This window comes from Catharus ustulatus, chromosome 18 (assembly GCF_009819885.2).
Source record: "Catharus ustulatus isolate bCatUst1 chromosome 18, bCatUst1.pri.v2, whole genome shotgun sequence".
Classification (NCBI taxonomy): domain Eukaryota; kingdom Metazoa; phylum Chordata; class Aves; order Passeriformes; family Turdidae; genus Catharus; species Catharus ustulatus.
Window position 1 is genome coordinate 5235395 of NC_046238.1, and position 12925 is coordinate 5248319.

At 45.7% G+C, this 12925-nt stretch overlaps 1 protein-coding gene across 3 annotated transcripts in view; it reads right to left on the reverse strand.

The window, feature by feature from the left end:
* TTC28 (tetratricopeptide repeat domain 28) overlaps window positions 1–12925 on the reverse strand; it is a 107878-nt gene that overhangs the window by 70841 nt on the left and 24112 nt on the right. Inside the window, exon 1 of one of the 3 annotated variants that reach the window (XM_033075517.2) lies at window positions 6715–6810. The exons of the other annotated variants lie outside the window; for them this stretch is intronic. Coding sequence (XP_032931408.1) covers window positions 6715–6741 — 27 coding nt within the window. The 5' untranslated portion in view covers window positions 6742–6810. Of the gene's footprint in view, window positions 1–6714; window positions 6811–12925 lie in introns of those variants that run through there. 3 annotated transcript variants of the gene reach the window in all.

A 12925-nucleotide genomic window follows, 5' to 3' on the forward strand; every position in this document is an offset into this window, starting at 1 on the left:
AGCACTAATGTCATGTGGCAGCTGAAGACTTCATTTTTCCACAAAACACTGCAAAGTGACGTTGAAACTAATCAGAAAGACTTTGAATCACTAAATTATTTTCCAGTGTTCAATTCAAATACAGATCTCTGACAAACATGTACAAACACAGAAAGATGATGAGCCATGCAGTGCTTACAAATCCAACCTGACCCCAGGGTGTAATGCAGGTACAATGTACATATCATGCACCCCTGCTGTAATGCATAAGTTCTGACCTTAGCCAGCTACCACATCCTTTTCTTTCACCTTTACCTACATCTAACTTCATGCTCATTTTTAACCTCTTTTGTCAGCTCTTGAAGTAGCAGACCCAGTTTAAGAGAAGCTTTGTGCATGTCACGGATTTTTCTTCTAAACGCAATGTAAGCTCTAGTAGAAATTCAAATGGATGAGCAGGACTGAAGGGATGATTTTAGGTGTATCAGAAGGTTACAAGACCCATGTACAGGAATTAAGGAAGATTGCATTAATCGTCTAAAAGGATTCAAGTACTGCAAGTAGAGCAATTCCATTTCCTAACAGGAACCAATTCAAACCATTTCCCTTGCAGAAATTTCCATAATTACAAGTAATTATCTTCTACACTGAAATTCTGCAGTACAGCACTTACTGCAAAGGACATTCCTATCAAAAGCTCTATTTAGGAAACAGGGGAGGAATATTTTCTTGGCGAATTGTATGTTGCCATCACAGTGATTAACCCACGGTTCTGCTCTGCCAAAACATGCATCTATCTTTGAAAGCATTAACAAGAATCACCAAACCCTATTTAATGACTCTATCATTAGGCTCTTATAAAAGCCTAAAAGATACAGATTTTTAGAAGAGCATGCAGAAGAGGAGAAAAAGATCATATCCACAGATTACATCAAAGGAAGATCAGTTAAAACATTGCATATTGGACATACAGTTCTTTTCTGCTGAGTGAATCAAAGGCTCCAAGACAGCATTTGGATATACATTCCTTTTTGGGCAATAAAGACAAGTATGGCAACAGCTGCTCCAGTATTTGCAAAAGCTGTATAAACGCAAACAAAATACCAGAGGTTACAAGAAACTAATATTTGCATTTGTTGCTTTTGTGCATAAGGAAAATGTCTGTCAGCTGTTCTCCTTGTGCATAAGGAAAATGTCTGTCAGGAACATGTAATGTCAGTTATTCACAATTTTTCATTAGCAAATATGTACAATCTCACATCTCTTGTGACCAGCTGTGGGAACAGAGTGCACTGGACTGCTGCTGCCCCCGTACATCTCTGTTAGTGTCTAAAATCCCAATTCAGCCTTCCAGTAGTACAGCAAAACAGATCCTGCTTCAAGCCTGTGGAAAGGAGAGCACAGTGTTCACTGATCTTCTGCAGCACCTGAGCCATCAGTGATGGGCTGAGCTTGCTCATAGCACAGCATCCTCCAGGCACTGCAGAACATGAGTTTTCAAAGCAGCATTATCAGAGCTCATTGACCCAACAATAAAACAGTATTATCAAAGAACGTTAAAAGTGTTGAAAGACTCTAAATGGCCACAGACAGGTGGAAGTCAATCATCCATACAGCAGGAGATCCTGAAGCACTAGAGATGACAAAGGCAGCAGCAACTTGATAGCAAGGGACAAAATGATAATGTTTTGGGGGACTGTCCTCTCAGAAGTTGCTGGGTCTTTGCTGTACACAGTACAGAAAAAGAGCTTGCAACACCAAGCAGGTGTCACATATCTTACTGTGACTGGAAGTGAAGATACAGAAACCTTAGATCTAAAAAAACCTTAGATAACACACTGTAGTTACAAAGCACACATTTCATCACAGAAATCTAATTAAATGTAAGGTAAGACCGATCAGGATTTTACAGACTTTTCTACTGGAAATATTCAAATCAGCCCTATCAGCCCTGTTCCCACCCAGTCAGTCCTTCCCTCCAGGAGGTGCCCTATGCTCTCTCCTCTCTGAAAGAAGCTTTTTGATTTCTGCCATTGTTAAGAGGAAGGCAGGACAGTGGTCCATCACAGCCGAACAACAGATTACCAGCTCAGATCGCAATGAATTCAGGCATAACATCATTCCAGAGCCAGGGACTGTATTGCCTTAAATGGAAAAGATCTGCAATATTTAACAGGTCAGGAATACTATCCATTTCTGTTTATTTAAGCATATAAGAGGGTAGATTTAGATTTTAAAAGTCTCTTAAGAAATATAAAATAGAAAAGCTCATGAATACTCCTCTGATAACTGCCAGTTATGAAAGTGGGGAAAGAAGTAAGGGTGAGAAAAGAAGGAAAGAAAAAAGGGGAAAAATATTTTTTTTTAAATTTTGCTTATTTTCACCTAATACGAACAGAATTCTGAAAAATGAATTTTATTTTCCAGCTTAGAAAAATCATGGGATTTGCCACATCAGTAAATCCTCATGCAACCAATCCCAGTGCTGCCTGTCACCTGCCAACCTGCCCAGAGAAGGACACCAAGGTCAGCTAAGCTCATGCTCCTTTGCAGGAATTATCAGTCTTGCAAGCATTCCCCATTCCTTTTCCACAGCATAACCCATTTAACCCCACAATACAGAGTGAAAAATTGACTTTTACACCAATAGCCCACCCAGGAGCCAGCCCATTCCATTCCCCATGGAGAAGGACTCTACAGCCTGTGACATTTGAGCTGCAATACAATACAGATTGCAATCACTGTAGATTCCCCACAGTGCTTGCTTGTAAGAGTCACACAGACATCATTACTGACAAGAACAAGGTCACAAAAAGGTATTTCATTGTTTCTAGTGAATAACAGAGGTTGTCCCAGGAACCCAAACACTCCCATTCAACCTCACTTCAGCTCCAAATGGCACAGTGAGAAAACAGCTCCTCTCCATGCAGAACATAGTGTGTGTGCCCAGATTCAGTAGCAGCAGGGACAGATGGAGCCAGGAATGGTGGCACACAGTTACAGATTAAAAGAAAAATATCTGAGCTTTTGGATCCTACTATTACACAGTGACCAAGATGAAATGCACTATTCCGGTCTTGAGCATATACTGAAAATCCAAACAGAGGACTTGGACATACCATAATATAGAGATTCAGACTCCAAAAAACAAACACAGATCTCCAAGAGAGTAAGTTATGGCAGAGAGATAATGAGATTTGCATGAATTTACTAAGAGCATATTTTCTTCTGCACTCCAGGAAAACTGAAGAAGCTGTTTGTACACAGAGGCATTACACATGAATGAATCTTCTTACTGAAATGCTCTTGGTAAATATGCCTAACTTGTGGCAGTCAGGAACAAAGGGATATCTCAGCTCAGCACTGTGTTGCTATTGATGATTTACTGAATCCTTCTTGACATCCACACCCACCACAGTCAGTTCAGGTTTTGTCTAGCAGTTAGTCACAGAATTGATTAGCAATTGACTCCTCTATGCATTTTTGTTTAGGATCTAAACCAGTTGCTGTTATCAGGCTCGAGTAGGCAGAATTTCCCACACTGCTCCTACATAAAAACAAGGTACATTTCATAGACATGAAGCACCACTTGATACAACTTGCTGGCTTGAACAGTTCAGAAAGGAGTGCTCTCACCCCAACTCCAGTACCTCATTATGCACTCACAAGTATAATGACATTTTTATTATTATCCATAGATTCACCATTCTGCATTAGCAAACATGACCATGCCACCATCCACACCATTCTTTTCCCCCCTTAGCAAATCCTAGCCAACAACAGATCAGAGCAGCCCAAGGAAAGTCCAGGGCAATGGGATCCAGCAAAAATCCCCATTTCACTGATGAGGGAGCTGCTTGAGCCAGCATCCTGTGGGCAGCACACGTGGCTCTGCCAGCAACTGTACCCTGGAGCCAAAGGAAACTTCAAAAACAGGTTCAGATAAGGAAAAGAATTAGTGCCAGAACTACAAGACTGTCAGCCTGCCCTCAGTGCCAGAGAAGATCATGGAAGAGGTCATCAGAGAAGGGAACAGAGCTGGGGAAGGGTCTGGAGCACAAATCCAATGAGGAGTGGCTGCAGGGGCTGGGGAGGCTCAGCCTGGAGAACAGGAGGCTTGGAGGGGATCTCCTCACTCTCTGCAAGCCCCTGACAGGAGGTTATAGCCACCTAGGAGTTATTCTCCTGAATACCAAGGGACTGGATGAGAGGAAATGGCCTCAAGTTATACCAGGGAAGGTTTAGGTTGGATATTATGGAAAATTTCTTCATGGAACGAGCTGCCCAGCCCTGGCACAGCCTGCCCAGGGTAGTGGGGGAGTCATCATCCCTGGGAGTTAAAAAATGTGGATGTGGCACTTGGGTACATGCTTTAGTGGTGAACATGATGATGCAGGGCTGACAGTTGGACTTGGTGATCTTGTCCAAACATAACAATTCTATGACTCTTTGTAATTCCTAAAAACTGAGCCACTGAACACGCTGACATGACTGATTTTACGCTTCTCAAAGAATATGATCAATGTAAGGAATCAGTCATGGCTGTAGCCAGATCCTGTAGAATTACTGGCTCCTGAGAGGCTGCCAGCACAGTTGTGCTCACCCAAATGGAGGGGATGTCTGGTGCTGGAATTCCAGCCTGACTTCCCAAAGTAACAGACTCGTTGTGCTGGCAGCCCCTGGCTCCTGAGCCCAGTGCCTGCATCCCAGGGCACTTGTCCAGCATGGACCTTGCTCTGGACTAGAAGACAAGGATGCAGGGGGAACCTGGAAGGAAGTGGAGCCAGAGGTGAGTAACCAAAGTCCATAGGAAAAGAGTGCTTATTAGTTCTGATTCCTGTGGGAAAAAATTAGTAAACAACAGTCATTTTTTAAACTTAAAAACACACACCGTTTCCAACAGAACAGGAGTATTTCAGTCACAAACAAATCCAGTTTTTCACTTGCTGAAAGCAAGAGAACCCGTTACACATTCCAGGCAATAGCTGTGTCTGGGAATCACCAGACAAAGGAGCATACTCCAGGGTTACACACAGGACTAATAAACTGCATGAGATTCTACACAGCATCGTTTCACAGCTGTGAAAGCAAGTATCTCTCAATGAGCAAAACCCCTTAAACATTTAATAATAAAAACATGGGTAAAGCAAAAGGACACGAGTACAAATAAATAAACTGAGGGAGACTCCTGACTCACTGAAGCAGCACATGCATTCAGCTCTCTTATTTGGGTATTCTAATAGGGACAAGGCAGGCAAACGATTTCTCGGAAGTCACTTGAGAAAAGAACCAGCAGTACCAGGGGCTGTGGTACGCTCAGGGCTGCGCTGTCTCATTTTCTGTGCTATTCAGACCTGGGGCAGCAGAAGCTCCTGCCCCTTTCCTGAGGCTACTCTGTGCAGCACATGACGGCAGCACTGCAACGGCACCGGGCCAGCAGAAATCCCAGCCACACTCACGTGAGGCTGCTGGCAGCACGGAATAAATAACCTCTGCTGAGATTCACTGGGACTGAAAACACAGCCTAGTCCAACACGAACACAGTTTGCATCACACCAGGAACAGGAATTATTTCTTGCTCAGACAAGACACCTGACAGTTCAAGGAAGTTCAACTGTCTCGTGCACCCTCTACACAATCAAATTTGGTTGCCCAAAATCAACTCGATTTGGACACAGACAATAGTGCAGAGAAGAAAAATAACCATCTGACATGGTGATTTAAGCATAAGTGGGTGAGCCAATACTGCCGAGTGAATCCTGACACTCTGAACAGAATCTTCCAGAGCCGAGGAGTCCAGCCAACAGCCAAGAATAATATTTCAGTGGTTCAGTCAATACAGCTGTAACCATGGCCTGGAGGGGTTTCCACAGCCGTAACCACAGGAGTGACTGCACATTCACTTGAAAATAGTAAAAACAGACATTTAAAAACCTACAGCTTGTAGACATCTTAAAACCAGTTTGAAAGGAGGCACAGAGGGGCCTGAAAAATGCACCAACACTCCCACCAAGCTTGACTGTCATCTGTTTATCCTTCTTACGAGACAATGACTTGAAATAAGAACTCCTCTCACTAGGTACAATCACTTGCTCGAAAAAAACCTAAAGGAACAGCTTCAGACTAGCTGAAAAGAGATGAACTACCAGTGTACAAAGCCTGAGTGATGATCCGGAGCTGCAGTGGCACAAGGCACGTTCCGACCAGGACAGTCTAACACCGTTCATTCGTGTCTCACACTCACAGCCAGAGACACTCTCATGCCTTTCACATATGATTTCTATTTCTTCCCTGATGTAAGACACAGTATCACACAACATGCTACAGAAGGAGCCCCGCTGGTTCAAGTAGGCTTTCCCAAACGAAAAGAAAAAAAACCAAAAAAACACAAAATGGAAAAAAAAAAAGAAAATAAAAAGTTTAATAGCCCACAGCTGCCAGGAGCAAAGGGTCACTGCCGCAGAGGGGCGGCACAGCACACTCGGTTTGCTGGGTTCTCCCTTCAAAGAATATCCATAAAACGCACTGCCAAGAGCCACGGAACAGCGTCCTGCGCTGCGGCTCCGCGCGGACACCGCGCCCGCCCCGCGCGGGGCCCTCCGCGGGCACCGGGACCGGCCGTGTCGGGGCGCGGCCCCAGCGCCGCCCGCGTCCCGCCCGGGGCACGGAGCGAGGGCGGCCCCGCCGGGCCGGGGCAGCGCCCGACGGAGCGGGGCGGACCCTCCCGGCACTCACCTTCTTCCGGGGCTGCCATTTCATCATATTTGTAGAGCGGGGACGTGCAGCATCAAGGTGGCGCTGGGGCGGCGGGCGCAGCGGGGCCGCAGCCCGCGGTCATGCTGCCCGGCCCCGCCACCAGGCCCGCGCCGCGTCCCGCGGGACAGCAGCCGGCCCGGCCGCGCGGGCCATGGGCGGGGGCTGTGCCCAGCCGGCGGCTCCGCCCGCACCGGTCACGCCCGGGGCCCGCGGGGCGCGGCCGCTCCCGGGCGCATCGCGGGCGGCGAGACCCGAACCAGGACGCGGCCCCGGCCCGGCCCGCCCGGCGCGCGGCAGCTCAGGGGCGGCACCGGCCCGGCCCCGCCCCCGCCGCGCGCCCGGCCCCGCCCCCGCCGCACGCGAGCCCGCGGCGGGCACGGGGCACACGGCCGGCAGGGGGCGCTGCGCGCGGAGAGGCTCTTGCGCCCCCTGTCGGTGTCACCGGCACACGGGGACAGCCCGCGGGACACCGGCATGGGACAGCCCCTGTGTCACCGGCACACGGGGACAGCCCGCGGAGCACCGGCACACGGGGACAGCCTCTGTGTCACCGGCATCGGGACAGCCTCTGTGTCAGGGCACGGAGACAGCTCCTGTGTCACCGGCACACGGGGACAACCCCTGTGTGACCGGCATGGGACAGCCTCTGTGTCACCGGCACAGGCGACAGCCCGCGGGACACCGGCATGGGGACAGTCCCTGTGTCACCGGCATGGGGACAGCCCCTCTGTCCGGACTCGGGGCCAGCCGCTGTGTCCCAGCCCCGGGTGTCCAAGGACAAGGACAGCGGTGTTTCCCGCACACAGGTGTGCCCCTGCTGCAGGTGGGAGCGCTCTGCAGCTCCGTTTCAATGCCTGGATGAAATCTTTTCCCGTCGAGCTGTCGCTGCCAGGGCTGGGGCTGCAGAACACGGAGCTGGGCACTGTGGGCATCTCCAAGGAGCCACTTATTGAAACATCACAGAGCTTCAGCCTGAGCTCTGGGGGCTGCTCTGAGACTGTTCTAATAAATGAACACAGGCTCAGGAGAGTTACAGATCCCTAGGGCATGAACACAGCACAATTGAACTCTGAGCTTACATTATTGAAATGGTGCAGAGGTGTAGTTTTCATTGCTGTGAGGAATGACCAACAACATAGCATCTCTAAGGTAAACAATAAACTTAATGGCAAATGTAATATCAAATCACAGATCGAGAAATATTCACTGTCCCTTGGAATTACAAGAGTTGCTTCTTTCCATTGCAGCTCCTCAGTCCCAAAGGACACCGTGCCTTGGGTCTCAGTGAGGCTGGAGCATGGACAGGGCTATTTCAGCTCCAGCCTTGATGCTCAGATGCCACTCCCTTCCACAGTGACTGTGTGCACTCTGCCAGGAACACAAAGCTCAGACACCAGACCCAAAGCTGCCTTCAGCAGGTCCCACCTTGTCCCACTACCCTCAGACACGAGCTCTGTGTTTCTGTTCCCACACCTTCCCCTGGATTATTGACAGTGCATGTGGCAGCACAGAGATGCAAGTGAAAAAATAAAGCTCTGAAATGCAGTAGGGACTGAAAAGAGCAGGTGTGGCTGAGCAGAAAAGGAACTCCTGCTGGTTTTACTCCCCTGAGCTAGTGTCTGACGGAGCTCTGCCCTTCTATTACACCACCAGCAGAGCCAGTGGACCCTGAAACTCAGATTTCCATAAACTGAAAACCTGGTATTGACAATTCTGAAAAGTTCTGTACAGAGCAGTCGGTGCTTGAGTCAAGAAAACAAGTGCTCAGCATCAGAAAATGTTCAGCACTCAGACAATGCCGTTCTCCACATGGCTGTCAGAACGAAGCTTCATCAAATTCACAGACAGATCACAAAATGTGGTGTTTTGACATAATCAACAGGAGGTTTTTGAAATTCTTCCCAAGAAGGATAATTAAGTGGAAGCAATGCAGGAGCTGTTGTGAGAGACTAAAATGTTACAGTTAATGGCTTAACAATTGCTATGAAGGACTTTTTGCTCATTATGGCAAAACTGTGTAAAGAAGCTGCAGCCACCAAAGCTCACCCCTCCCTGAATGTGACTCCTGACTGAAGCATTGGACTGCAAGTTAAGCATCCTAAGGGAACTTGAGATAAGATAAAGGTGACACTATTTCTGATTATCTCAGGTCTAGCAACAAGGAAATACATAAATAAAAGTATTTTGTTTATTTTACTACTTTAGAGTGAATAATGGTCATAATTTTGGCCAGCTGACACAAAATCATCCAGAAAAATGACAGCCTACACCAATGCCTTTTATGCCTTTTTATTTTCCTTGATTTACTAGTGTTTTTAAAATCTGCATTGTAGATCTGACAGTTCAGTATCTGGTCCTCCTTTCCTACAGTCAGTGAATATCAGAAACAAGCTGTGCATTATTATACATATCTGATAGATCTCAATCTTACAACTCAAAGGATTAAAAACCCTTTAAAGTGTCTTTTTCAAATTAATCTTTGGCAAGAACCTAGAACTATCTGATGTACTATCACATTTCTTGCATAATCCTTCATTTTCAATAACTCCGAAGTTGATATCTTTGTTACACCTTGAAATTCCCTCTGCTCAACCTACATGAGCATCACCCAGCAGCAACCACATGCTGCAAATAGGAAAAGGGTCTGCTGGAGATGGCTTGTTGAGCACTTTGCTAGTCAGGCTGTCCAAGCAGCTTGAGAATTCAGTTCATGGTGTCATTCTACTTAGGTAGCAGCTAAATTGGGCAGTGTTCAGCAGGTACATGAAGACTCAGAGTAACAACTGCCTGCGCTGGCAGCGTGTGAGATGCCAGCACTTCAGTAACACCCACACAGCCAGAGCACTGCAGACCAAGCTCCTAACAGCTGAGTCCCTTGGCAAATTCATGAAGGATAATGAAATCAAGTCCTTTTATTTCTGAATTTATTAAAACAGCTTTCAATTCATTACAGTGATTCTGTGTCTGTCACTTTGCCTCCCTCCAGCCAGAGAGCAGCAGACAGATACGGCACCTCACAAGGGTTTACAGATGAGACTTTGCACAAGTGACTGAGCTATGGCAGCTGCTGAGCAAAAGGTAAAAAGCAGCTCAGAAAATTCTACTCTGGGAGTAGTGCAGGAATTAGGCAATTCTCTTTTAATTAAATGAACCAAGTCTTGTGACAAAAGTCCATCTATTTCACACCTTCTGGGAAATAGAGTCAACACTCCATCATTATCCATGCCATCCTTTGGTGTTTCAAATAAAAGCCCTACTCCATGTCTTGGAGAAGGGAAAAAGGTGAGGATAACGGGGGGAAGAGAGGTGATAATGAGAAAGAGAGTGCCCACAGTGCCCTGCTCCATCATCCTTCCCTTCACAGCCCAGTGAGAGTCTCTGCTGGCACCTCAGTTGGGACTGTATTAAATAAACATGATGTGCCTGAGAAATACCTGTGTGATAGTCCTGCGGCAAAATGTCCTTCTGTTGCTCAATGGACAGGAAACATTCCCTAAATTTCAACTGCATCTTACCAAGGAAGGTTTCAGAACTGTTGAGACTCTGTCATTGGCTTAGAAGGCTTCAGTTGTACCCTTACATGATCCGGAGCACAAAACCATGTTTGGGACCTGCTTCTAATTATGACTTGCCCCTCCTTTTTTCCATAGGAAGTACAATTATTGCTGCTATGGAGACAAGTGTAATTCAGGCAAGATGTGGGTCAAAAACGATACTTGGAAGGCAAAGATTCACAGAAAAGTACCCCTTCTGCTCTCTGTCCTCTTCTGGGCAAGGGTTTTCCCCAATCTTCCCCTGCAACTTCCATCCCCATCTGCTGTCTCAGGTAAGGAGAGCCGAATAAATCACCTGTAACTAACACCTGAAACTTCCCAGCAGGAGAGCTGCTCTTCCTCCCTCACCCTCTCCATTCCCACACCTTACCCAGTGACTCCAGCCATGCACAGATCTGCCAGCACTCACATCATCAGCATCTCTGTGGGCACAACAGCCTTCCTAGCCCAAAATGTGAGACTTATATTAATTTAGTGGAGAAGGCTATACAAATTCAAATTGTTTTTAGGTGTACTTACAATGTTATCAGGTTCCTGAACCAAAACACTGCTTTTATTCCCCAAGACAGTCCATTTTGCCTGCTCCTCACAGTACACCTTCAACATATTTGTATGATTTCATTCCAAAAAACCCAGTTGCAAGCTGTATTATCTTACATGCAGACAGTAGTGAGACTGGAAACAATCTTGCCCTTCCTGGTGTGATGATGCTTGGACTAAAGGCCTGAGATGATAATTTGCTGGAAGAGGCAATTGATTCAAAGGAAAGGTTTGTGTTTGTGCAGGAATTCTGTCAGAATATGAAATAACATCAAGCAGGACAGAGGATGGCTGTGGCACCTTTAAAGAAACTCCAGCACTGAGGAACCAGATCCATCAACACACTAGAGGAACCAACTCCCAAATCCTAGCAGCAAATTAAATGTGAAACCTTTCAATAACAGTTTAAAATCACATCCCCACTTAGACACTTCTTCTAAAGAGGTGGACTTCAGATACACCCGAAAATGACTTGAAGAAACTGAAAGATAAAATAGAGTCAAACTTATTGTTTTAACAATTAGCTCTTCCAGAGCTCACAGGTGAGCAGGGAGGGAGTTTGAATTTGGTGATATACTCTGCACATCAAATTTCTCCTATTTTTCAGACACAGAACCTACCTTCTAAATTTAAAGATATCATAGAAGCATACACAAAGTTTTAATAAACATTCATTTTTAGCTTTGTCTGAAAGGGCTGCACAATAAAACTATTGTATTCTAAAGGATCTGTTTTGTCTATTCTCAATTTCTGTTCCACACAATGGAAATGTAAGCATGGTACACATGCTATCCTATTCCTGAGCCCTGAGATACTCAACAAAAGATCCTGTAACAGTCAGAAACAGCACTTAAAACTCTCTAAGGACTCTTCTCTTACTGATTCAAACGATGGGCAGCTCACCTGCTGAACTTTCTTGTAAAATGTGTACCAGGAATTTCGCTTGTGTCTGTTCACATTTTCAGTCAGGACTGTATGAATAAGAGATGTGACACAATTTATCCATATTCAGCATTGTATCTTCCCAAAGCACAGCATGCTGTATCTCACAGCTGCCCTTTTCACTGCTGCAGCAGTAAGAGAACAGGGGAAAGAAATAAACTGAACTCCTCTACAATGACAAAGTGTCTACAGACAGCGATGAACCCTCAAAACCAGAATCAGACAAATCATCTTCAGAAAGATAGATGTTCAAAGAGCAATTCTTCTGTAGGCTACAGTTAATCTGAAGAACACCTTGTCATTGCTGTGTCAGAGATAACCATTTCAAAAGTGGGAAACAACCTGAAGGTGCTGTAAAACCCTACAGCATCACTGAAATCACTGGAGCAGAGACAATTTGGCCTCTCTGAGGAGTCACATCTAAGACTGTCAGAATAGAATAGTTCTAGTTGGGAGGCACCTAAAACAATCATCTAGTGCAGACTGCTGAGAATTCAGCACCCCAATGAAGAGTTGCAAATGCAATTTTAACCAGCTTCACTACTTCAAACAGTAAAATTAGGAGAGCTCATCACAATAGGAACTTGAGACCCTGTCAGTGACCAAGGCAACCCCAGTTAGCTTTGTCCTACAACAGGGAAGCCACTGCTACATCACACAAGACTTTCGCAGAACCTGACTCCACTGGCATTTTTCTGCATGAAGTTGTGAGGGCATTTAAGAATAACTAGGACAGCTGTTGGCTCCAGCCTAAAAATACAGAACACATCTGCTTAATTTACCTTCGCGTGCTCAAACATCCAGCACTGAAAAAGCATAAGGCTAAAAATGGTACTAAAATTTTTCTCTATGGAGAAACAGAAGGAGCCAACCATGCAGCAGTTTTCATTCATGCCTGACAGGAAGGGTGAGGGGTGAAATGTTTGGAAGAATCAAAAATAGAAAAATATTCAATCTGTACCGACATAAAAGTGTTTACTGATGATAACAAATTGGTTTAAAATACTTTTTTGAAGGTTATGTAAATGCAAGTTAATTATTAGATATTAGATTACTCCATAATCTATTTTTGCAATTAGCATCTTTTCTTACTGAAGTTTTATTACAAAAGGTGACCCCACAGCAGACCCATAAGCACAAACCCAGCCTTGAAG